This window comes from Cervus elaphus, chromosome 33 (genome assembly GCF_910594005.1).
Source record: "Cervus elaphus chromosome 33, mCerEla1.1, whole genome shotgun sequence".
Classification (NCBI taxonomy): Eukaryota; Metazoa; Chordata; class Mammalia; order Artiodactyla; family Cervidae; genus Cervus; species Cervus elaphus.
In genome coordinates, this window is record NC_057847.1 from 21,962,275 (window position 1) to 21,990,260 (window position 27,986).

Genomic DNA, 27,986 nt, shown 5'->3' on the forward strand with positions numbered 1-27,986 from the left:
TTTCACTACAAGCCTTCTAGCTTCTATTTGATTTTTTTAACTATGTGCATGAATTACTTAAAAAACAAAAAAGCTAATTTAAAAAAAAGAATTCAAATTTACAAACTCAGTATGAATTCAAAGAAAGGAGGATTGTGGAAGTGGAAATCATGAGAAGGAAGCCTTATCTACCAGGTTCACTTACTTACCTGATCAGAGCTATTCAGAGAGACCTCTTCCAAGGAGCTCCTGCAGCCTAACCACACTTTTTTACAGGCCAGGATATACCCTCTGCACCAAGTTGGTAGGAGCAAGGTTCAAAGGACAGACCCAGAGGCACTTCATGTAGTAAGTCAAGAATCGGTAGAGTCCAAATTAATAATACTATAACATGCATGGAGTCACATATTACAAGACTGTATTTCCTGAGATCTTATGATAACTTCTAAACACTAATTATAATAACATATAGTGAAAACCTACAGTTCAAGGTGAAAGGTTCCACGGAAATTGTCAAAATGAAGATCTCTTGCCTTAGAATTTAAGTTTAAATAGCATCCATTTCTGGACTAGTCCTGACTGAAGATAATACAAGAATTCAGTGTAATATAACAAAGTTCAAAGTTGGTCCACTTACAAAAGAACTCTCATGGAAAGTTATTTTAAGCATAGAAGCCTTGGGTTCCTACACAACAGAAAGCAAGCACTGGTTCTGCTTAGAAGATCGCTGATATACAAGAGTCTCCAAATTTCTCAACCCTAAGGCCTAGATAAAGTAAAACAAGAACAACCAATAATTAGACACTACAAAAATCATCACAAACTAAAATTCTTATGAAATTTTTCTTATTTGGTTCATCTTTTTCTTAAGATTCAGAAAAGTCAGGCACCCTTGAAAATACATTGGGCTCCTCAAAATGCAAGGTTCCCTGAAGCTTTGCTTCATGATACCAACTTACTGGTCAAAACCTATGTAATTCCAGATACATTGATATTCCCTTAAAAAAAAAAAAAAAAGATTTCACAAATGAGTTGATTCCAGTCACAATAAAATCCATATTTAGGAATACAGCAAACTTGTTCAAAGCACCTGCTTCAAGGAGAAAAAATGATATGAGTCAGAAGTAACTGTATTTTATTTTTAAAAATATTTACAGAAAACTGTTCAGGAACTCATATTTTTGGATAAAGCAATAGAAAATGGATTTATTTTCCATGAGTTCAAAAGCTTTGTTATAGTGTTTCCATTATAAACCTATTGATTTAAAAAAAAAGAAAAAAAAACTACTAGAAAAACTCCCACAGTCAGTAGTAGCACCTTGATCTCCATGGTCTTATCATTACTCATGCCTATTACAAAAAATAAAAAAAGAAGCCCAAAACCTGATAACTCACTCAACATGAAAACTTACTATATTATCAAACTTCTTTTTTCTCAAACTAGACATATGAAGTACATGAGCAGAAAAAGATTCCTCCTAATATAGTCTAATGACCTGTGTGCTATTTAAAATTTCAAGTACTTTAAGTAGCATACAGTTTATCTAAATGGATATTAATGTGTATAGATTGTTTATGTCCACTTTAAACTTAAGAAAGCCGATAAATACAGACTTATTTTAATAAGGAAATAACAAATATTTTTTTAATTTGTTTAAAAAATATTTTAAACAAATCTTTTAAAACAATTCCCACATAAACTTACAAGAGAAATTCAAAATGAAATAGGACATAACATTCTAAGCTCACAGGCAAAAAAGCTAAAAATATGCCTTACTTGTGCATTTACTATGAGGTCTAAATATACAAACAAAATCAAAGCAGTAAAGAATATTATTACCATTTGATAAAGATTAGACAAACTATCAATAAATGTAAAAAATACAATGTATTATATGATGAGTTTGAATGCAAAAACCACATATTTATTAAACATATGATTAACTTAAAAACACCAAACCAGTTTGTTTTAAAGTGCTCCTCATCTAAAACCTTGGACAAAACCGTCACTCCAAAGTGAATGGAAAAAACAGTTTACAAGGCAAACACTGACGGCATGGACAGGCACTACCAAAAAATGCTATTTGTTCTTTAAATAATGCCATTCTCAAGTTACATAGGGCAGTCGCCTTGACAGATTCCTTTTTTTATAAATATTCATAAATTTAAAAAGTCTAGATATTCTAAAGAGCTGCAAATATCAATACCTTACAACAGTAGCTTAATAATGTCTATTCTGGGAAAAAAGCACTAAAATCCTCTTCCATTGCAAGTCATTTATTTCTCTGGTGAAGTGAGCAAGGTCCCTACAAACATTAACTTCTTTCTATGACAAAGTAAATAACAATGTACACACATCTTAAATTTGGTAGGTCATAAAAGTTAGGATGCAATCTTTTTTTTTTGATGCAACAGAAAAATAAATAAGTAAAAATTAAATACTTTAACACAACATTTGGTATTGATAAATCAGTAGTGTCAACTTCATATATGAAGGACAGCACAGTCTGGTTTTTTTAAAATCCTCAATGTCATAGTATCTGGGGTAAAAATATCTCAAATATTAAATGTTTCCTTTTTGCTTAAAGGAATATAATACAAACACCATCAAGCTGCAACCGTAACTCATTTCAGCTGGGGTAAAGTGACCATTTGGTCCATGGCACAAGTTACATATATCACACTTCTGTCAAACTGAAACCTTAGGTTTATAAGATTTCATGTTTATAAGCTACAATACACACTGACTAAGCTGTCAGTCCCTCACAGTTTTTTAGAAAAATATCTACATTTTTCCTCATGGATGTCAAAATGTTACACCATCATTTGTTTAAAAAAAAAAAAGAAAAAAACAGATGCACATTCATACTGTGAAGTTATTAGGAAAATACTCTTGCAAATAAACTATATAAAGATAAAATACACTTCAAAGGTATGTGGGTTGTTTTTTTGTTTGTTTTACAATATTCTATAAAGTGCAGAGAAATCCTAAGGGAAAAACTACTCCCTATAACATAGTTTAATTACAGCAGCTTTTGCATAGCAATACTTAGCGGAAGTTGGACACTTCCGTTTCCTCAGGAAGAGAAGGATAGAAGAGGATCTTCTGATTCAGATTTTTTTTTGGCCATAAATCTGCTTTCTTCAGGAATTGTTGCTGACGCCAAATCTCCATTAAGTGTATTTCTTGAACAGTGAACAGGTCCTATTAAGAAATTAATTAAAAAGTTAAACATCCTACCAGTATAACTCCTGTTCTCTGTGAAAGAACATTTTCTATTCAGGGACATAAAATCCCTGTAGCTTCCTGCTAAGCTTTTGATGGTTTGCTTAAAAGAGTAAAAATCTAACTTTTATAATACTGGCAGTTGTAAGGAGAAACCGAAAAATTCCTAAGTTATGAAAGTATCTGAAGTAGTAGAGATACTTGTTTTGTTCATTGCTAGAACCAAGGTTCACACATAATGGAGTAATCAATAAGGATTTGCTGAATTTGAATTTAGTCCTAATTAACTATTGCTTTTTCAGCCTTATCGTTTTAATGCTACTGGCATCCTCCTGATTTTCTAGGTGAAGAAACCAAGTTCTGAAAAGACCACAGGCCTAACCCAAGATCACACAGTTGGTAACAACAGAAGGAGGACTAACTCAGGTCTTGGTCTTTTCATCACAAGGCTTTGTTTTCCTTAACAGTTTGCTTTCATTGGCGTATAGTTGATTTATCATGTTTTGTTAGTTTCAGGTATACAGCAAAGCATCGCAAGACTTTCTGAGCAAGGCTGACTAGGTACCTCACACTGAAAGTTCTCACAGCTCCATTTGGGATACAGCTCACAAAGCTAGTACTGCAGCTGCAAGCGAGCACATGAAACACAATGGCATGGCCTGTTCATCTTCACATGAACATATTGTTAATTTAACATAAAATTTATAAATTTTTAAAAATCTCGTTAATAAGAAGTAGCTGCATCTCTCAAAGGAAAGTATGTGGTGACATAAAGACTTTCAACTAAGACTGTCAATCTGCCCAGTACACTTTCTAAAAAGTGCAAGTCGCTCAGTCGCGTCCAACTCTTCGCAACCCCACAGACTATGCAGTCCATGGAATTCTCCAGGTCAGAGTAGAGTGGGCAGCCGTTCCCTTCTCTAGGGGATCTTCCCAACCTGGGGATTGAATCCAGGTCTCCCACATTGCGGGCAGATTCTTTACAGCTGAGCCACAAGGGAAGCCCAAGAATCCTGGAGTGGGTAGCCTATCTCCTCTCCGGGGGACCTTCTGGACCCAGGAATCGAATCTGGGTCTCCTGCATTGCAGGCAGATTCTCTACCAACTGAGATCAGGGAAGCCCACATTTTCTAAGAAACATAACTAACACATGCTTTGTATTAGGCTCTGCTTTGTCAGCTAACTGGGACACTAAATTTTAGGGTAAAAAGAAGGAAATCTAAGGCTAAAATTGACCTATCCTATACTTGCCAACTTTAAAAAGTTTTAAAGAGTTGAAATATATGTATGTATATAAAGATTAATGCATGTGCATATAAATATTAATGCAGGTATGTGTGTGGGTTTGCATACACGGGTGTATAACTAATTTTGTTACACTCCTTAACAGCTAAATTGTTAAATGGAATAAGCCATTTACACCTAGATCTTATGAAAACAGTTTTCAACAATTCAGAACTAGAGGTTCTAAAAGAAAAGACAGCTAAGAAAAATGGCTGGCTTAAAAAATTAATTTAGCTATCACAAGTGAAAATGACACCCTTAAAAAAGAGAAATGGCATTAAAAAAAAAAGTACAAGGCAGTACAAAACTGTTTCATAAGCTCTAGATGAAAAGGGCCATGTATTTTTAAAGGCAGAAAGAGTAAGGTAAATCGCAATGTATATAACTTGCCTCAGGTGACATTTTTTCCCCATACTTAACCTCTTTAACCATCTCCCTCTTTCTCTTATCACTTCGAAGATGTATTAAACTGGTCTGGGTAAGGTTCTTTCTCCCATACCCTTCCCCTACTCAATCCGTTTCCTTCTTTCATTTATTCACTTGTTGCCCCAACTTAAATTCAAAATGATAATGAGTACATAGTAGTGTTCTACATCAATAAATAGATTAATTCTGTAAGAAAAATGGGCATTAAGGAAAAAAGATGCCAACAACTTCTTGAGATCTCAGAGTGAGCAGCAGTTCCTTTTAGAATCTCAACCATCTTCATCAACTTCACTTTCCCCTCTGATTAAACCTGTTTAATGTTCTGATTAAGTCAAACAACTCTATGTTAATGAATGTTTTCAATATAATCGAATACTAGAAATCCAACACCATTGTTTCATCTCATTTCAGCCACACTATAAATTAGCTGGGCTCCTCTATGCAGTCTAAAGAATCTAACTACCATTCACCATTTCATTTCCATAAGGGAAATAAAATCTTGTTCTAAGCAGCTGACTTACAAATAAACCCTTGGAACACAACCTGTTCCTTAATTGAGAATAGTATGTAATTTCTACCCCACATGTTTCATGGAAAAATAGTAAAGACTTTGGAAAGCAAAAGTCTATTAATGGAGTTGTAATAATTATACCATATTTGCATTCACTGGAAATCATGGTCACTACTGTCTAAGTACATATTCTGACAGACTTTCAAAGCTTCTCCTCCGAAGAAAAAGATAATTAAATTTAACATAAATCACAAAATCTTTCCTATTCAATCACAGTATACTGTCTCTTTAATAATAAGGAAGAAAAAAGCACAGGAATATATGTTAGTATAATTCACCATCACCACCAGAAAAAAATTGTTTACCTTGGCCATTTCAAATTATTTAAGTAACAATGCTGATTTATTTTTCTCTGAACTTAGAACTTGACTTTATTTTTCCCTAGAATCCAACTCACAATTTATGCTTCCTTCTAAAATGTTTTTTAAATGCAAATATAGTGGGAATATAAGATTACTAAGAAATTACTAAAATGCAATGGGAGTAAAAGTGTTGATATTACATATGTAAATCTAAGATATGGCATTTACAAAGAGATATTTAGTACTTCTTAGTACTGACCCTATTCACTGCCAGTATTCTTCATTTCAACAATTACAGAGCCCCACACCTATTTTGCTGAACAGGCCAAAGGGAAAGTCATACCCTTTCTAACTTACTATCTGGGTCTTCAAGAGGAACATCATTACAAGAGTCTGTATCTGAGTAGGTTCTTCGGCGTCGCTGGGAGAGTCGGTGAAGTGAAGACACTGGTTCTTTTATAGAGTGGCTACTCCTGTAAATTAAATAAAAAGATTTAAGGATTTCCAACAAATGAAAACATCCTCAACTTAACTGCAGTTTTCAATGACTTCTCTTTAAATGAAAGAGGAACTGTTTTTATACTCAAAAGTTCAATTTCAGCAACATTCTACTCCTTCAGAGGTCAGACCATAAACAAGTCAAATCATTTAGAATCTAGCTGTTAAGCTGGGGAATACAGCCTCTGAGCCAAACTGAAAGGAAGAGGTACAATGAAGTGACTTCTTTTACAGAGGAAGGTCCAGCTAGAGAGTAACATGTCTTATGGTTAACAAGTATTTGAAAACTAAAAGTTACAGACTTCACAAGTGTATGTATCTGGTGTCACCCATATCCAATCTAAACAGCAGAGCAAAGGGGATGGGCCAGCAGTATGGGAGTGTGCTAGGAGCCAACTCACTCACAGTAGTAAGAGTGGATAAACACAGCAAGTGAAGGCTAGAAAAACTAGTTTTCACAAATCAATTTGGAAAACCAGAAAACTAGAAAAATCAAACTAAAAAATTCAACACAGAAGCAAATCACCACCACTCAATAGCACTATCACTGGATGACAGCCCAACATTACTGTTCATAATGACAAACTTGATTCACCAGGAAAAAATAAAAGTTTTCAACGACTCATATTGTATATTTAATAAGGCAAAATGGATAAGATACAGGTCAAAAAATTCAATCATAAAAATAAAAATTTGAAAAAAATAAACCTTTGTTAAAGGAATCAAGCTTTTATTTTTCTGGAAAATTCAGTTGGTGAAATATTTCATTCCCTGATAGAATTAGATACAACACTGGACTCCTATGAGCACATAACAGTTCAATCAATTACATAATCATGAGAGGGGGGAAAAATAGTGACAAAATAATAAGGGGTCTCAGCATTTATTCTTTTTTTGGTAGCACTCAATAGACACTTACTGAAAGATTCATTAAATTCTATAGTACTTTACAAATTTCTAAAGTTTCACATACATGATTTCATATAATCCTATAATAACCACTTTTTGCCTCTACCCCATATTAATGTAGAGACATAAATGCCCATGTCACTATAATTTCATCACTTTTCAAGGAACCAATAAGACGACCATAGCAACTCAAAAGAATATTATCTGCTAAGATAAATAGCATGGGATATACTGGCAAGATCAAAAAGGTAAATTTTTTAAATGTGCTGATATGAATATATACTTTAAAATATCAATTCCTTTTTCTCTCTTTTGAGTAACAGCCTTAGCTCCAAATAAAACAGCCCAGAACAAATATATGATTCTATAATAAACTATAGTAAAATAAGCCTAAGCTTGGAGCCTTAATACATTGAAAATGGACTTCTATTTACCATCACTTGTTATAATTTACAGCTTAAAAAATGATAGCTGGCAAGTTGCTTACCTTACTGGCTATTTTATTCACTCATTATTTCTCTTTACTATCTAGTGGGGCCAGGCTCTATACTAAGCAGTCAGAGAAACAATGATGAGCAAAGCAGAACAAGTCTCTGCCCATACAGACTTTACATTCCACTTTATGAAAGACAAAAAAATTTCCCTAGGTAGGTAGAATTTTGAGAGAATTTGGTCAAAAGAAAAGGTTTTTTTACCTCTCTGTACTGCAAGAACCAGGATGGCTAACAGAACGCTTCATCTAGAAGTTTTAAAAGAAAATAAACTTAATTATAGGTCAAGTAGAATAAGACAGCTCTAATATATTATTATGGTGATGATAATTAACATAAATTTACTCAAAGAAAAGATAGCTGCCCCCCAAAATTTGTTTTTTACAGACTCAAGTAACATTAGCACAATATAAAGCTTTCTCCCTAGTAACTAATAACTGAAATCTTTCTCAAAGCATACAAAAACATGCTCGATTATTTTCTCAATATTAAAAACCAAATTTTATTTTATATATGTATCTGGGTGGCATCAGTGGTAAAGAACCCGCCTGCCAATGCAGCAGACATAATAGACATGGGTTCAATCCCTGGATCAGGAAGATTCCCTGGAGGAGGGTACGGCAACCCACTTCAGTATTCTTGCCTGGAGAATCCCATGGACAGAGGAGCCTGGCTGGCTATGGTCCATAGGGTTGCAAAGAGTCGGACACAACTGAAGCAACTTAGCATGCATGCACACACACACACACACATATATATATAAGTATATATAAAACAATATACCTAACTAGCCCCCTCAAAAAAATATCACACTATTTGTGATGAAAAGAAGTATTTAGAAAGTCAGAAAAGAAAAGTCTAATAAATGTCTCTCTCTGTCTCTTTTTTTAAAAGGCAGAGCTTCTCCTTGCCATTCATTATTCAGGTAGCTATTACACAGATGTTCGAGAGTGTGGGTGGTTTTCATGGAAAACAGCATTAATAATTCAAGTCTTTTAAGAAATCAGAAGAGAAACCCTAAACCTCAACTAGGTTTCTAAAATCATATACTTAAAATATAAATAAATAAAATCTGATTCATCAGAAAGTTAATATGAAAAATACAAAACATAATTTAGAAAATCTAACTATTCCACCAAAAAGACAGAGGCAGCTAAGTAGATTACTTCAATGCTTAGCGAGGTAGCAAAAAAGCAAAGTTTTTATTTAAACTAAGGATGGTTGCTTTAAATACAGAAGCTCAAAAGTCTTAGAAGTAAGTTCAAGTCTAACAGCTGTGTTACATAAAGGCCTTCTACAGTTGCTCTGAGAAATCCCTGTTGACATGAAAATTAAGACCCATCCAATTTGTAGTCCAGGGATACTTAATATGATTAAAATAAAGATGCACCTGGACATTAACAGCTCCTTTAAGGGAAATCACTTCCTTTAGTATTACACACCCAGCAATACTCCCACTACAATTATCACTCAATTTATGGATCAAAATGACAAGTGTTTAAACTTCCATGATGATGAGATATAAATGAATGCAAGCTAATTTAAAGAGAGACATGAGATTATCCTAAGCAGTTATAAAGATCAAGTTAATTTTGGAGTTCTCAAATCTTTCAGCTTTTTCATTTACTCACGTCATTAAAAAAAAATAGAAAAAAAAAAGTCCCCTTGAAGACTATCTGACCTTACTTTCTATTCTATGTCTCCAGAACTATTTACCATAAGCCACAATTTTTGCTTTAAGAATGAAGTAAAATGGCACAGTGAGGAAAAATAAGTGGCCTCTAACCAATATTTCCTAGATTAACTTATTGGATTTTTTGTATGTTCCCACTGATAAAAGACTTTAGTTTAAAAGAGACAGTTATTATGGTTTACATAAAATACACATATGACCTCTCTGGACTATAGAACATTTATAACAGAAAGCATTTTCCTCAGAAGTTCGATGCAGTAATTAGGTAGGTCTGAGGTGTTTTCTTTATATTTGACTCTATAAAACAAAATACCTCATAAAAAAATAATTGACACCTTAAAAAAAAGTACTGTGTACTGTGCATCCCTTGTATATCAAGCTCAGGAACACACTACATCCATCCCAAAAGATTAAGGTTTTCTGTTCAATTATAATGTTATTTAGCAGTTCACAGTATACCTAAAATTGCTCTAAAAAGCAACACTGTCAAACTGCATTCTATCAAATGCCACAATCCTGTGAGTTGTTATTTAAAAATACACAGAAGGGTTCAACCACCAAATAAATTTCAGAAACACACCACCTCTCCTCAGAGATTCACATGCACTTCAGCATAAAAGAGGTTCTAAGAAGTCCTATGACAGAGAAACCCAATTTGTTTAACTTAACCTAACACTCCCAGGCCAATCTGGCTATAAAACCCACTTTCATGGTATACTTATCTCGGAGGATGCTGTTAGTCCACCATAAATTAATTAGAAAACTATGATCTCAATGGGGCTTCCCAGGCGGCACTCCTGGTAAAGAACCAGCCTGCTAATGAGGAGACTGAGAGGCGCGGGTTCGATCCCTGGGTTGGGAGAATCCCCTGGAGAAGGGCACGGCAACCCATACTACTACTCTCGTAGTCTTGACTGGAGAAGCCCATGGACACAGAAGCCTGGTGGGCTACAGTCTACAGGGTTGCAAAGTCAGAAGTGAGTGAAGCAACTTAGTATGCACCCACAATCTAAATAAATGTAAGTAATAACTGTTACTAATTCTCATATGACTAAATTTACTGTGGTGGGTAAGAAAATCTTGGAATAAGTTGTACCTTATTATTTCTGCCAACAATTAAGCCTTCAGGTAACTGCTAAATAAAAGCCAGGGCTCATGAAAATAGTTTGATTCGAAAAAATGTAAGGTTTCATCAAAACTTATCTCATCTCCAAGTTCCCCCACAGCATGCTTGAGTAAGTTTATTACATTGAAAAGTCAATGAAGCCACCACCCTTGGCAAAAAGAGTCCTTGCTGTTCAGAGTAAGAACCTAATGTTTAACCTAACATTTAAACAGGTTAGATCTCCTCTGATGTAAAAATAACATGTATTTTAGAGAGAGAAAAATAAAGTCCAGAGAGATTAAATACCTTGCCTCTTTGGAAGGTTCAAATCCAAATGCCGACTACAAAATACTCTCTCCCCTGTAACATGGTGTTTCAAACTCTTACAACTCCTTTAAAGAGCTGCTTAATTTTAACCCCTTGTGAGTAAGTCATCACCCTCTTGCGATGCTTTTACCAAACAGAAGCATGTTCCCCAATCTTTAATGTCACAGCTCCCCAGAGTTCTATATTTTCCTGGTATGCTGGGGTAAATGGCATAGCCCTTCCAAGGAGAGGGGGCCAGGACCCTGGCACACACTGAGCCCGTCAACTGAGAGGCTCCCATATAAAAGCTGACTACAGTCAAAAAGAATCACCCTGTTGACTCTTTCCCTCCCACTGCCAGTTTCCAGCCCTAAAAACAAACACAAAAACAAAGCTACATGCAATATCATTGGAAGAAAAACCCCAAGTCCCAACCATTTGAACAGGGGAAGGCGACACAGGAGAAACTAAGGGATCCGGATGGGACAGCTGAAACATCTCGGGTTTAAACTTGGCATTCGCTATCTTCACACATTCCTCAAGCGTCGTGATGAACGTATTACACGTGGCACTAAGGAGAGAAGAGGCTTCATTCATGTTCTGAAAAATAATATGCAAAGAGTTGAACAGACTCATACACAATTATGTGGATTCATATACCATCTTATAATCAAGTAATAAACATTACCTTCAATGGGCACCTTATTAGATTATGTTCAAATCTATTTAAAATACATTACCTTAGCAAACTAAATCAATGAATGAATAAAAATTATCTGTCTCTCAGGCAAACAATATATGAAATTAGACTCCATGAAAAAATAACTTACACTTAAACCAAGCATCATATTGAAAAACTGTGTACAAAAATTTATCTTAAAAAAACCTAACCTAGACTGTAAGCCTCTAAGTGTCAGAATTCCAAAGGTGATCACAGTAGTGGAATACCATGATGATGACTTAAGAGGCAGGCAGGATTCATGCCTACCCCATGCACGTTATCATACCATTTCTCGCTTGGTAGAATACAAACTCTAAGGTTTTTTTTAAGACAGCAGAGTGTCCTGCCCCTGGGTGATGAATATAGACTGGTATAAGTCAGTCACATTGATTCCATGATCCTTTGTCAAATACTCATTTTTCCTACTTTCCACTGACTCAGACTAAAAAGATAATGAGAAGTCTGCTGGGGTTCTGGAATTTTCATTCTCTGATAAAAGCCAAGGATAGCAAATTGAGACTCTCTCTACCATGGCCATCCCACTGCCTCCTGCCTCTGTGAGACCTTGCAGTAGCATAGAAGGCTCAGCATGAGGAGAAAAAACCAACACAGCAAGAATGGCAGAGTGGAAGGAAGGCACAAGACTGGGTCCCTGACACTGTCCCTGAGCCACTGGAGCAGATGCAAGGGCACCGGCCTCTGAGAGCCCGCAATGAAGCAGCAAGTGCCTTCAAGTTTCACATACCTGCAGAGACAACTGCCATGATCCTTCCCTAGGAGGAGAAGGCCACAGTAGAAGCAGGAAGGTTTCGTGTCCCACTTCTCCCAAGTCAGGCAAAAGGGAACTGGGAACCATGCTGGCCTTTCACCCAGGGAGCAGGAAGGCTCACTGTCCTACTTTATCAGAAAGAATGAGCCTACTTCACAGCCAGGTCTCATAAATCTGAATTTTGATTCTTACTTCACTGCTCTAAGAGGATTTTTTTCACGTTCTTTTATAAAGCCAAATTATTAACCCTCAATAGCTAAGCTAGAACCTTATTAGAAAAGAAAGAACACAGCAGCTGTCCAGTGAACTCATGCAGTCAGTTAGGGAACAGAGGCTGTAACGCTTCTTCCCCACCCCAACTATCAAAGTATCAACTGGCTATAAAGACAGGCCTTGATTCCTTGGAGAAATGTGCTGCCTGCTGCTTTACTCTGGTTATACAGGCCAAATCTAAAAGATCATACCCGTTTCCAGATAGTCTACAGTACAAGAGGTCTGACGCTGAGAATAACTTGTCTTGAAAATGCTCCTCAGTCACCTCATGTGAAGGTGCTCACCCACACGTGTGCAGGAACGCATAACCAGACATGAAAGGATCATTCTTGGATATACCTCTATGCTGAGCGATGAATGACTCTCATCATGGTGAACAAATTCCTGGATCGTATGAACTTGCTTCATTAGGAGGTCACAGTAGAGGCGAAGTTCAGACATTTTGGTTTTCAGAGACTCACTGGTTTCACTTATTTCTGAAAGGAACACACGCAAACATTCAAACAGACCATATTCATATTTTAGGGGCTAAGCAACAAAATGGAATCGTTAAAAAGTAAGGCAATAGATTAAGCACCTATAGCCTAAGAGGTATGAGACCTTGGAAACAGAATGTAAAGTTTTTCCCTGAGGAAACATCGTCTTTTAGATAACTAGAAAAAGCTGGCAGTCATATATCTGACATGAAGTTTAGGCAGATTAATTTCCAGAGATGGGTTGATGACAATGAATGCCTTATACAGGATATTTCCATTCCACTATTCATCTTTCATTTAATAAGTGCTTGTATTTCTTTTTTTGTAAATTGGCTTTTCTTGTCCTTTACGGTCCTTTTTCCAGTTCTGATTTTTGTTTTTCTCTTAATAATATATAAATTGAAAATTTGTAAAAGTTCTTATGCATTAAAAATAGCAATCTTTCATCCATTCAAAATACTACAGATATTTTTCCAGATCTGTCAGCTTTCTTTCACTTTTTATTGTATTTCAGTATATAGAAGTTTTTAACTTTTATGTTGTTAAACTGCTCTATATAAGCATTTATTTTTTTATTCCTTTCACAGCTTCATTTTCATATAATATTGTTTTAAGAATCTGTTTTAATTAAGAACCTACTTTTCTTTCTTTCTTATCTCCAGACACACGAAACATCAGCCATAATCTTAGCCACTCAATTACCAATACCTTCTAAACAGATGCGTGAGCAGCAGAGAAAGGAGAAGGGGCACACACGGTAGATCCTGGTGCTTCTCCATACTCCTGGAGCCAGGGCCACTGCTTTGTGGCGCTAGTCACAAAGCCCCTGTAGCCAGAGTGGACCAAAGCAGCTCAGATCTATCTGCCCATTTAACCTAAGTTAATTTCTACCCAAGTTTAAGGCCATTCTTTCTTTTTTATTGTAGTCATATTATACATACACACACATATATATAACAAAATTTACTATTTAACCATTTTTAAATATACAATTCGATGGCATTAAGACCATGCACATTATTATACAACCATTACTACCATCCATCTCCAGAACTTTTTCGTTTTCCCCAACTGAAACTCAACACACATTAAACCCTAACTCCCCTTTTCCCCCTCCCTTAATCCTGAGAAATCACCATTCTTCCTGTCTCTATGAAACAAAGACACAGATGTGGAATTATACAGTATGTTTCCTTTTGTGACTGGCTTATTTCATTCAGCGTGTATTCAAAACTCATCAATGTAGGATTTATCAGAATCTCCTTCCTTTACAAGGCTGAATAAAATTCCACCGTATGTACATATCATACTATGCTTACCCATTCACCCAACTATAAACATTTGGGCTGTTTCCATCTTTTGGCTATTTTGACTACTCATTCTCTCTTATCCTACCCTTAGCCATACTTTATCCATGATGTTCTTCCATATATTTGAAAACTGTTTAAATTCAACCCTTAGCCTTCATTTTTCAATATCCATATTTAGTTGCTTTCACCAATTTAAATAACTTCTACTGTTTTTAATTATAGAAGTAATATATACTCTGAAAATTTTTGAAAATCAAAAAATATATAATAAAAAAATATAGAAAAACACCCTGCAATCTCACAACCAAGATATAAATACTGTTATTAGTTTCACATTATATTTGCACATAACTGGACTAACACCTAAGTTATTTGCTTGGCTTTTTATTTTTCTTTTTGGCCTTGCTTTGAGGCTTGGGGGATCTTAGTTTCCAGACCAGGGATTGAACTTGTGGCCAGTGAAAGCACCAAGTCCTAGCCACTGGACTGCAGTGGAATTCCTTGCTTTGCTTTTGAACTGGCAATGTGTGAACAGGGTAAAGTCAAAAGGTCCAGTCAAAGGGCATAAAGGGAAAAGTGAGTCTTTTTTCCACAAACTCCCTTTGCAAAGGTAAGAACTTGACCAATACTTACATATTTTTCCTGAGCTGTCCAAGGAATGGCTACATAATTTTGAATATTGTTCTTTTTAATTAATTATCATATGACTTTGGGCATTTCCTCACATCATCAAAATTCCTCCTAAACATTTTACTGGCTACATAATATATCAGCCTACAAAAGCACTATATAGTTTACTGAACCTTTCCCCTAAATGTAAACCTTGGCAATATTTAGAGATTTTTTCATTATAATGAACATTTATGTACACAGATCAACATTTCTGATTATTTCCCTGGAATAATTTACTATAAGTGAACGTAACAACTCACATTTATGTTTAAGAAAATATTTTCACCATGAAGGAAAAATGTATAGTTACCTTTTTCTTTTTTAGTCCTTGTATCAGTCAAACAGGCTTTGGAGCTCCCCAGAGCAACCAGCCACCTCTGTCTCTCAGCTGCATTCACTGCCTTCATGTAGAAATGCTGCTCTCCTGGAATGATTAATTCCATTCTTGTGTTGTCAGCTGAATGGACTATGATGATAAACAAAGGCGAGATACAGTCACAGACTTAAGTAATTTGGGGAAAATCAAATCATCACTTACTGTTAAAACTTTGACCTAAAACAACAAACCCTGATTCAAGATGCAGGCAGCACCACCTCCCTAAGGGGCCCTCCAGGGGCACCCTCCAAGTCACCATTCTCACATATACCCAGGTGGGCAGTCAAGTGGTGGCAGCACATGAAGAGAAAACAGCCAACAAATTAGCTACTGAAATGTGAGATCTAAGAACTCCCTCCCTTGGGACCACCTGTACCACTGCCACACTTCCCACACTTTTTTTAAAACTAATTTCTTTAAAAGCAGCGTGTGTTTTGGAACACTCCCCACCTCCCACCCAGACCTAGGATGGTGCTTGGCATATAGATAAAGTGTAATAAATGGCAACTAAAGTAACCTTCCATCAGAACAACAGTCCTCAACCAATGAGCATCTCATAATAACTGGGAAAACATGAGCATTTTGAAGATCTCCGCTTCCTCTCCACCCTCCTCTTCCTCTCCTACACTCCCCCCACCCTGGATCTCAGACAAAAGCAAGCTAGCCAAGGATTATACTGAGCCAATCCTCAATCTTTGCTGTAAGATTAATTTGTTATGTTGTCATTAATCAACAAATACTTACTCTGCTCAGAGCAGTGCTTGTAGAGGGAAAGATAGAAGAGGGGGAAAAGGTGTCTTTTCTCTAACAGAGGAAATAATTTTATCCAGGCAACAAACTAATATGGTAAAAAATAAAGCACTGAAATGCTGAACTCTTTGATACAGAGACATCATGTGTGATGATAACGAAAAGTAAGAAGCAGCAGAAAGTGAAAAAGCTTAAGAAGGATCTGATGACAGCAGAACTTGGTTAAGAGAAAAATAGCACAAGAAAAGGCCTAGACGAGGAACTGAACACAATATGTACTAAGGATATCAGGAGATAGGCCTAAATAGAGCCTTGTGTTGGATTACAAAATAATGATATATTCATGAATACACAAGCTGAGTGGAGTCAAATGATGAGGGGCCCAGAAAGTTTGGCAGAAGCCCTAGCTTAGATGATCAATTACTGAAAATACTGACCAGATGCTCAATGTACTATGGCAAATAAGTGCCACAAAAGTTTAGTTATCCTATTATTCTACTTATAAAGACCATTCTTGGATATTTTGCTGTTCGGTCACTAAGTCATGTCTGACTCTTTGCGACCCCAAGGAATGCAGCACACCAGTCTTCCCTGTCTTTCACAATCTCCCAAGTTTCCTCAAACTCATGTCCGTTGAGTCAGTGATGCTATCCAACCATCTCATCCTCTGTCAACCCCTTCTCCTGCCCTCAATCTTTCTCAGCATCAGGGTCTTTTCCAATCAGTCAGCTCTTCCCATCAGGTGGCCAGAGTACTGGAGCTTCAGCTAAGCATCAGTTCTTCCAATGAATATTCAAGGTTGATTTCCTTTAGGATTGACTGATTTGATCAATCAGTCCCTTGCTGTCCAAGGGACTCTCAAGAGTCTTCTTTAGCACAATTCACAATTCGAAAGCATCAATTATTCGGAGTTCAGCCTTGTTTATGGTCCAACTCTCACATTCGTACATAACTACTGGAAAAAAATCACAGCTTTGACTATACGGGCCTTTGTCAGCAAAGTGATATCTCTGCTTTTTAATACATTGTTTAGGTTTATGATAGGTATTCTTCCAAGGAGGAAGCATCTTTTAATTTCATGGCTGCAGTGATTGTCCACAGTGATTCTGGACCCCAAGAAAATAAAATCTGTCACTGCTTCCACTTTTTCCCCATCTATTTGCCATGAAGTGATGGGTCTGGATGCCATGATCTTAGTTTTTTGAATGTTGAGTTTTAAGCCAGCTTTTTCACTCTCCTCTTTTACCCTCATCAAGAGGCCTTTTAGTTCCTCTATTTCCCTTATAGTTATTATAAAATATTGGCTACATTCCCTGGCTGTACAATACATCCTTGTAGCTTATTTATTTCATACACAGTGGTTTGTACTTCTTAATCCCTTACCCCTATTTTACTCTTTCTCTCTCCCTGCTCCCCACTGGTAAAGACTAGCTTGCTCTCTACATCGCTAAGTCTGCTTCCTTGTACCTTACTATTTTAACAAAGGTCAAGAATAACATTTTCTAGGACCTCCTGGCAGTCCAGGGGTTAAGACTCCACATTCCCAATGCAGAGGGCACAGGTTCAATCCCTGGTCTGGGAACCAAGATCCCACATGCCTCATGGAGGAGCCAAAACAAAGGACATTTTCTTTAATATCCATTAATGTTGAATGTATGAATATTCAGTGCCTCCCTCAGCAACTCCACTCCCGTTCTAGATATATACTGAACAGAAACACATATATATGTTCAACAAAACAAATACATAAGAATGCTTATGGCAGCTTTACTTATTACAGTCCCTAAACTGAAAAAACAAACACCCATCAATACCAGAATGGAAAGCCAAATTGTGGGACAATCACACAATAAAAATATTACACATCAGTAAGAATGGTGACTGTTACACAGAACAATTTAGATGGCTTTCACAAACATAATGTTCAGTTAAAGAAGCCAGACACACAAAAAAATACTTATCTATTCCAGTTATAAAATGCTCAAGAGCAGACAATACTTATCTATGGTGATAAAAGTCAGATTAACGGTAACCTTTTAGAGAGATTAGTGCCTCAGGGAACATGATTATTATCCCAGCATCTGGAATGCTGACAATATTCTAATTCTTGATTTGGGTGGTAATTACACAATTGTATTCAGTACTTTGGCATTCATAAGGCTGAATATTGAAGATTTATACCCACTTCTGTATCTTATTCTTTACACAAACAAGGACAATAAAAATGCTGCCATGACTTAAAAAAGTTCTAGAGTTGCCTTAGAATTCTGCCACTAACAGTCTTTTGAATATCCTCAAGGTTGTCAAATCTTTGAACTTTGAATGTAATTTGATTTCTCATTTGGAATCAAATCTGAGGAATATGATTAAATAAAACCATCATTTTAAAAATAAAAATCCATGCTTTGAATGTGCTTTTCTTGTGTGATTTATAAAAAAAAAAAAAATTACACCTCATATAGTTCAGGGACTACACATGTAACAGTCCCACCAGGGTGAAGTGTTCCTATATCTTATGTAGTCATGAACCCCTGTATGGTTTAACACTCCTTCCTCTAGTGCTTTATCTTTTCCTTCAATTCTCTTTGAAGAATTCAATACTTTTCATTATCATTTTGTCTGCTCTCTCCTACCTGCTTGCACCCCACATACCCGAACTACACACACAAATGAATCAATGGTCCACAAAACCTTCCTTTATGAAAATTACAGCAGGACTTAAACCGCTTTATTTCTCCCCTTTTGAAAAAGCACAGTATGCAAAAAAAAAAAAAAAATGGGGTGGCTAACTTTACAGTAGAAAAATCTGATAGACACTGCCTCAGCCAGGTGGTCAAGATTAACGTCAACAGTAGTGTGTCAGCTCTTTCAGGTCCTAACTTCCAAGATGACCAAGAAAAGAAGAAACAACAGTTGTGCCTAAAAGGGCTATAGCCATGTGCAGCCTATTCACTGCACCAACTCTGCCCAATGTGTACCCAAGGACACCATTAAGGCCATTCAAAAGTTCATCACTGAAAACACAGTAGAGGCTGCAGCCATTAAGGACATTTCAGAAGCGAGTGTTTGCCGGGAGCCAACACACGAGACCCTACCCACGACAAGGTCATGAGGGAGAAAACCTGACAGGCAAGGTGGATCAGGTTTTCAGGGGTTTCGAAAAGGCCAGCTCACGAGATCCCACCCATGATAAGGTCACAAGGAGAAAGCCTGACAGGCAAGGCAGATCAGGTTTTCAGGGATTTTGAAAAGCTGCCCCCTGCGCTCACCTTAAAGACAATATCTGTCTTTCTGATGCCTGCCTCAATAGACTACTCCCTAATTTCTGTGACACAGGCAGAAGGCCTTCCCCGATCTCTTCCCAAATAAGAATCAATTTAGAAAAAAAAAAAAAGAATCAATTTAGAACTTTAATCAATAAGTTTCCCAGGTGGTAGTATTTTATGAGATTATCCAGGGTGAAAGGAGTGTTTTAATTTAAACTCCTTTGCTGGTAGTTTGTTAGCCAAATGCATTTATGCCCTTGGTACTAATATGCATGATTGCTTATAATATCCTAATCATAAAATAGCATAAAGAACCTGATTATATAAAAGCCCTAATAGACAGAGAGCATTTTTGAGGATGAAGGAGTCCTATTAGAAAACATAAAAAAAATTATTCTAAAGGTGGTTATTGGGTTGACGTTTGCTTGCTGTGTTTTGCTTGCTGTGTTTTTGCTTTTAATGTGCTAAGGTTGTGTTACAGAAACCATTGTTAATATAGTTAAAGATCTAGAGAAATAAGAACTTAGCCCTAGTGTGGTAACAATGAAAGGGTTGTTAATTGTCAGCCAGGAGTGCTAGGCAGAAGCTGCCTCACCAAAGTCGTACAGTCAGTGTGCGGTAAACTTCTTAGATAAACACAACTGACAACTTCTGCAGAAGGATTAATTTTTGTGTTAACAAGGTTATACTTCTACTCTGTACTGTTGCCCTATGAGACTGCTACCTTTCAGTTAAGGTCACCATAGAAAATAGGTTTACATTCACCTGACTTGCATAAAATGTTAATAGGCCCCAAGGCCAGAAGATAATGTACAAGACCCTCATAAACAAAGAAGTATGCAGAAAACACCCTGGTTTCGTGAAGAACAAGCTGATGTAATGTTAAACTATCTTCCCCTTAGAAATGTACTAACTTAGGGTATAAAAGCTATGGTAAAAAATAAAGGATTGCCAGACCCTGCCAGACTCTGCTGCAAACACCCCCTTCTGGTCTCTCTCTCTCTCTCTCTCTTCATCCTGAGACTTGGACCTATCAAGGCTGGTCTCACGTGTCTGTCTCTCTCTCTCTCGCCGATGCCGTTCATCCTGAGGGTAAACCCTGGATCCTGCCGAGGCTGGACCCGGACAAGTGTTCTATGGTATGTGCTTCCCCAGCTGTACTTACATTGAAACTACATTACTGCATGAGTTGAGCCAGTCACAGCCAGATAGTCAGGAATCATTCTCGTGAAGCCCAGATGGACCAAACACCCCTGACCCCAGGTTAGACCTGCTGAAGCTGCCCCATGACCTGCACCAAAGTGCATGTAAGTCCTTTTACACTGAATAAAAAGCCATCCTCTCCAAAAAAATTAAAACAGAAATTATACTTTGGGGAAAAAAAGTGGGCTATCATGTTGATAGCAAGTACTCCTGATACGATGTGATGAGAATGGCACTTTACCTGTGATTCTCCTCCCTAAAACCCATAAGCCCAGTGTAATCATGGGGAAAACATCAGACAAATTCCACTAGAGGGACTTCCTACAACATTCCTGATAGTACTCCTGGAAACTCTCAAGATCATAAAAAAAGAAGAAGAAACGGAAAACATCTCTATAACCCAGAAGAGCTTATCTGCAGCTCAGCAAAAAACCAGCGTTTACAACTCTGAGTTCATATTTCACAAATCTACTTCGCTGGCCTCATCTTCTTTGAGTTGAGCTTCCAATCTTTACAATACCTTTCAATGAGAATGAGGGGGAAAAAAAAAAAAACAAATACACTTGTAGACTTAGCATGGATACTTAAAGTGGCATCCACAAGAAATTGTTATTCAAGTCCAAATTGGAAGACTAACACTTGTACTTTGAATTTCAAGTCTAAATATTTTTATAGAGGGAGAAATAAAAAAAAACTTGTGCTTAACAACACTAGATGCCATTTCTGAATGATATGGAGATAAATGGCACTAGAAAATACCTACCTGGTTTTCTCCTCTTTTTGCAGTATGCTGAAGAAACTATCACTTACCTAACTTCAGGCTCATCTAATTCAATATGTTCGCTTACCTTTAATTTCACAAACTGCCATCTTTATACTTCCTTTGCTCCCCTTGCAAACGTCATCTTGAGAATCATAGTAGGATAGGATTCCATTATCTAAAACAAACCAACGAGGCTGCCAACCTACAAAGACCATAAATAACAAAAGATCAGTAAAGTTACATTCATCACACTGAAAACTAGGATGACAAAATTTGCTATCCATGTTATTTCTTGATTCTAAAATAACATTCTAACAATGAAATTTTTAACTGCCAAGATCTGCCCAAAATACTTTTGCCTCAATCTCCATTTTGTTGGGAGAGATTTCTGGAGAATCCTCTAGATCAGCATAAATATGGGGAACGATACCTTTATTCTGCCTCACAATCTTCTCTTCAACAACCCATCAGATCCATCTTTAATAATCGCTCTACATACACAGTGCAACACAAACTGCTCCTTTTTTCTAACGGAACGAGAGTTGAGTTATGATGGAATGGAAAAAGCAACAGAAGATATGGATGTTAGTTCCAGTTATATTTTCATTTTTCAGTTGAGTTGCTGTTGTTTAGTTGTTAAGTCATGTCCAACTCTTCTGTAACCCCATGGACAGCAGCCCACCAGGCTCCTCTGTCCATGGAATTTCCCAAGCAATAAAACTGGAGAGGGTTGCCATTTCCTTCTCCAGGGGATCTTCCCAAGCCAGGGATTGAACCCACGTCTCCTGCCTTGGCAAGCGGATTCTTGAGCCACCTGGGAAGCCCTTTAGTTGAATAATCTGGGAAAAATCTTTTCATCTCAATAAATATCAAAAATTTCCAATCTCCAAAATAACTGGATTGAACAAGACCTCTCAGGTGCCATCCAGCTGTCTAATTCTGCAATGTGATCTTCCTCTCAAATAGAAAACACTTTGCCTAGGCAAACTCCAAAGAACTTCAAACTATGGTACAATTGCACTCATTTCACATGCTAGAAAGGTAATGCTCAAAATCCTTCAAGCCAGGCTTCACAAGAACATGAGCCAAGAACTTCCAGATGTACAAGCTGGGTTTAGAAAAGGCAGAGGAAATTACCTGAGATCAAACTGCCAACATTCTCTGGATCATAGAGAAAGCAAGAGAACTCCAGAAAAACATCTGCTTCATTGACTACACGAAAGCCTTTGACTGTGTGGATCACAACAAACTGTGGAAAATCTTAGAGATGTGAATACCAAACCACCACTTCACCTGTCTCCTGAGAAACTTGTATGCAGATCAAGAAGCAAGAGTTAGAATTGGACATGGAACAATAGACTAGTTCAAAACTGGGAAAGGAGTATGACAAGGCTGTATATTGTCACTCTGCTTATTTAACTTATATGCAGAGTACATCACATGAAATGCCAGGCTGAATGAATCCCAAGCTGGAATCAAGATTGTTGGGAGAAACAGCAATAACCTCAGATATGCGGATGACACCATCTTAATGGCACAAAGTGAAGAGGAACTAAATAGTCTCTTCATAAAGGTGAAAGAGGAGAGTGAAACAGCTGGCTTAAAACTCAACATTCAAAAAAACTAAGATCATGGCATCCAGTCCCATCACTTCATGGCAAATAGATGGGGAAAAAGTGGAAGCAGTGGCAGACTTTATTTTCTTGGGCTCCAAAATCACTGCAGATGGTGACTTCAGCCACGAAATTTAAAAGACACTTGCTCCTTGGAAGGAAAGCTATGAAAAACTTCAACAGTATATTAAAAAGCAGAGACATCACTTTGCCGACAAAGGTACATATAGTCAAAGCTACGGTTTTTCCAGTAATCATGTATAGATGTGAGAGTTGGACCAAAAAGAAGGCTGAGCATCAGAGAACTGATGCTTTCAAATTGTGGTATTGGAGAAGACTCTTGAGAGTCCCTTGGACTGCAGAGAGATCAAACTAATCCTAAAGTAAATCAACCCTGAATATTCACTGGAAGGACTGAATGTTAAACTGAAACTCCAATACTTTAGCCAACTGATGCGAAGAGCTGACTCACTGGAGAAGACTGATGCTGGGAAAGACTGAGGGCAGGAGAAGGGGATGGAGACAGAGGATGAAGTGGTTACAGAGCATCACCGACTCAATGGACATGAGTTTAAGCAAACTCCAGGAGACAGTGAAGGAGAGGGGAGCCAGGCGTGCTGCAGTCCAGGGGTTGCAAAGAGTTGGACACAACTTAGCAACTGAACAACAGCCATAACAACACCACCAACCCCCTTGCACACAGTGAGTGCTGAAAGAATTCCAGTCTCTTACAGAGAAGTTGCCTACTCTGTGGTGAGAGCATGGATTCCCATCACTCCTCTCTCTTTGCCCTGCCGTTACACAGCACAGGCAGAAATGCTAGACACTGAAAATAATTCATTTAATTAGTGTTTATTCAGTGCTACAGTACACAACTATCACAGATTTGGCTCCAATGCAATGGCGGGGATGAGGATGAGGGCTTTCCTTGAAGCTTAACTTCCACTCTTTCGAATCAAACTCAAGTGTTCCCTGAAATCTTATCAAGCATCACTGATTTACAATAGTTCACTGATTAATAACATGGCAACGATGCTGGAGCCAGTGTGACTGCCCTTGTTCTTTCTGTGACTATTAAATCACCATTCAGCCTGGTCACTTTAGACACTGCCTGCTATATGATTAATCAGTTCAGTTTTTATGGGTCAGATAGTACCAAGACAGAGACAGATAGGGGATTCATTCTTAAACCCTGATATAGATCCAGGATTTACCTCCCCAAAAGGCTTTACTGGTTACACTTTCAAAGTAACAATGCTGAGTCATCATAAAAAGATTAAATTTCACAGTAGAGAACGTGGTAATATCGTTCAGAGGGATGGATATCCAAAACCAGGTTTCAGATGCTTGGAAAATTCTTTTTATGAAACACTATATTCCTTAATGAGGCCTAGCAAATTGGTACATGAACTTTATCTTGTTCATCATTGCATTCCCAGAACCTAGGAAAGGCACTTGGCACATACCAGGTGCTTAAAAAAAAAGAAAAAAGTCATGGAGTGAACGGATGATTAAATACTAGAAAATTAAGATACTGCTTGTTACCCATGAGAGTATGGGGCTTCCCAGGTGGCTCAGTGGCAAAGAACCCTCCTGTAATGCAGGAGAGGTGGGTTCAATCCCGGGGTTGGGAAGATCCTCTGGAGGAGAAAATGGCGACCTACTCCAGTATTCCTGCCTGGAAAATTCCATGGACACAGGGGCCTGGTGGTCTATAGTCCATATAGACTATATGACTACATGACTCTTATAGACTATAAGAGTCAGACACAACTGAGCGACTCAGCGCACACGTGAGTAGAGAGACAGTACATCCATGAGCGTAGACTGTATTGGGCATGCATAGAAATGATGAGAATGGTTTCTTTCCAAACAGTAATTCAGCTTGACAAATTATAAGCAGCGTATAGTGAAAATACACTCCTCTACCCCAGGTCCAGTGTCTTTATGGGACAAATTGTGATTTTCCAAACTTGCATTATTGTGATTCAGTATCTCTTTCAAATAAATATTGAGCAGAATGATTCATTTAGAATTTGTACCAACTTGAGAGGTGACTATAGTTAAATATATTAATCTAATTAAGACTGCTAAGACCCTTTCTACATACCTCGTTGAAGAAATAATTAATAAAATCATCTCTTAACTGATTCACACATATATATGAAGACTATATCTGTAAAAAAAAGATTCATAGTATTCCCTTTTTTACTACCTTTTCAAAACACATTTTTTTTTCCAAAACATTTATTTTAATCTCAAACTATCAAATGTTTCTGAAATTCTTATTCTCTACAAAGGATTCTTAAAGAACACTGTCATGGAACTGGAAGGTTCCTTGAAGATCACAGTATGAACAGTCACTCATCCTTCTGACCTAAGATGAACTAAAAGTAATAATAAGCATGCCACTGAGCCAAATTTAAATATTAAAAAGAGTTGTTCCAGATAAAAGATTTCATTTTATCAAGCTTCTATGCACCATACTAGCAGTCAACTTAAATGCTCTACAAAGATATAAACTTTCAGCACACAAGGTTAAAAGCTCAACTAGCTGGAGGGTCACTAAGACTACACTTAATTCCAGGAATAAATTATGACTCATCTTAGTAATCACCCATTGCTCTGGGCTACACATAAGAGGTTCCTCACAGGAACTCCCAAGCCACTGTGCTTACGCATATTTGCAATGAGATGATCATTTGCATCTCAAAACATAGTAGCTAGTGTCTCCAAGTTAAACTCAACAGTATAACTGTTCTCACAACTGCCCATGTGAAAATTCGTAATAAAAAATTTGCATCATGTGTTTTCTTAAAACATGTTATAGAAATAAAGTGTGTGACATTTTAATGCAATTAAACATCTATGTATCATATAAAACATTTGCTGCTATAAAACTCTCTTTAGCATTCCAATTAATAAAAAAAAGAGACAACTGTAGCTCAGTGGTTATGTCTTAAAAAGTGTTTATGTGCAGATTTTGCACAAGGTTAGATGTACACAAGATGAACGTACCATACAATTACTTTTGGCTGAGTGAACAAGCAGGCAGCAAATCAAGATTGGCCTATTATTACACTAAACCAAGATACCTGTTTGCCATTTAACCATACTTTAAATCCATTCTCTTTCCTCTAATTTAATGAGATCATAGAATTCTGGAGTTGGAAAACACCTTCAGGATAAACTAGTTGATCACCCTGGCACTATCAGTTTCAGATCTTGAGAGAAAAAATGATTTGTTCTTACCATTAGTTGATGGCAGGGACAGGACTACAACTCAGATTTAAGTCTCTTTTAATAAGCCAGGCTGGTGTCATGGAAAAGGGCCCTTCCCTGCTGGTCTCTCATTGCTGCAGAAACACCTAGCTTTTTGGAGTTATTCCTTTCAATCCACTTCACAAGTGAAACTGACTTGCCGGATCCACCTTCTTGTATCCTGTACTTTCTCCCACAATTTCTCACACACTTAACTGAATTCCAAAGTACAAGCATAACTCATTGACAATCAACCTCTAAGAGAATATTATCTTGGAACAGCTTCCAAAATCCTGCTTGTTGTGCTCGAACGACTTCAACAAGAGAACTTTTAAAATAAACCGTGTTGCTAAACAAAATTAAAAGATATAATGAAAATATTTCTTAAAACGAAAACTTGGCTCTTAAAGGGTTCGTTCCAGTCTTATGTCCCAACAACTCGGTTATTAACAGAATACTTAAGTGTGAGTAAAGACAGAGATTGCAACAACGTATGTAGAGTAAGAATGGTTCCGGAAGCTAGAGGAGGAAACAGAAATATTATTACACAGGCAAAGAAGTGGTCAGGTACACTTCCCACCCTCAGGAGGATGGTGCGTAGTCTCGAACTATCCCCTCAAGAAGCCAGATGGGTACTTACAAGGGACAGAGAGAGGGATTAAACCCGGAAACCAAACAGCCGATTTCGCTGTGGGGGTCCCCTAGGCAGGCAAATGAAGGAGTCCCTGACCGCCTTCTCCTCAGCCTGCCCGCCGGAGCCCCCCACCCCACCCCGCTCAAGTCCTCTCCCCGCCGCCCCCCGGGGCACCCGACCCCATCATACCCGTGAGATAGTTGGTCCACTTGTAGAGAACCCCCTCCATGCTTCACAGCCCTGCGCCGCGCATCCTCCCGGCCCAGCGCCGGCCGAAGTGATGGGGGAAACGCAGAGCCTGGGCAACCCCTCCCCGCCCGCCCGGGCCCCGCCCCCGGCGCCCCCAGCCGGCACCGAGCCGCCCTCAGGCCGCGCGCGCCGCAGGGACGTGGCGGCCCTCAAAGGCCCGGACGGCGGCCGCTACGTGGAGCTCGGGGGCCTCGAGACGTGGGCGCAGACATCCCCGGGCTAGCCCCGGATGAAGCGGCAGCAAAATCGCGACCCCGGCCAGCCTCCCGTTCGCGTTTCCGCTGCCGAGCGCTCCCTCCTTCTAGCCCGCCTTCCTTCCACCCCGGGTTCCCCGTTTATTTTCATTGACCCCGACGTCGCTTTCACTTCCTGGATGAAAGGGGCCGGCGCGTCCTGGGAAACCCCTCCCCGCCGGCGGGGCTGAAGGAGCGGGCGCGGCCTACGGCCCCTTCGCCGAGCCAAAGGCTACGCCAAGAGGGCGGGCCAGAGCCCTGACTCCTCCTCATTCTCCTACAGACCCTCGGCTGGCGTCCTACGGGATCCCACTCTCATCCCGGACGCTGATTCCTGGGCCGACCGCTCCCCGGTATCCTGGGGCCTAAGCCTCGGGGCCCAGGACTAGCGCACGCAGACTCCACTGCGCGCGCAGCCCCCAGGCCAACCCGAGGACTAGCCCCCAGCGCATTCGTCTGTCAGGCGCTGATTTAGGCCTCTCAGGTTTTCCTGTAATTGAGCCTCCGGTCCCTCCGGCGGTTGCTTTTCAAAAAATAAAATAAAAGACTTCCTATTTATGTTAACTTCGCATCTTCTTCACATCATATTCGGGGGATGTGAGAAATTATCTCCTAGGAAGGCGGTGT

At 38.3% G+C, this 27,986-nt stretch overlaps 1 protein-coding gene across 1 annotated transcript; it reads right to left on the bottom strand.

The window, feature by feature from the left end:
- Window positions 1-380: 380 nt before the first annotated feature.
- Window positions 381-27,986, bottom strand: PLEKHA3 (pleckstrin homology domain containing A3). Its single transcript, XM_043894481.1, has 8 exons — window positions 27,067-27,986; window positions 21,455-21,571; window positions 15,322-15,477; window positions 12,893-13,029; window positions 11,226-11,390; window positions 7,891-7,934; window positions 6,146-6,261; window positions 381-3,184 (listed from the first exon to the last, which is right to left on the bottom strand). The coding sequence occupies exons 1-8, from the start codon at window positions 27,104-27,106 to the stop codon at window positions 3,057-3,059; spliced, it is 903 nt and encodes a 300-aa protein (XP_043750416.1). The 5' UTR covers window positions 27,107-27,986; the 3' UTR covers window positions 381-3,056.

Bases quoted from the DNA above. Each gene is read 5' to 3' on its own strand.
- PLEKHA3 (XM_043894481.1), bottom strand. From the start codon at position 27,106: ATGGAGGGGGTTCTCTACAAGTGGACCAACTATCTCACGG. The intron at 21,572-27,066 runs GTATGATGGGGT...TGGTCTTTGTAG, and splicing joins GTGGACCAACTATCTCACGG to GTTGGCAGCCTCGTTGGTTT. The intron at 11,391-12,892 runs GTATATCCAAGA...ATTATTTTTCAG, and splicing joins ATTCATCGCTCAGCATAGAG to AACATGAATGAAGCCTCTTC.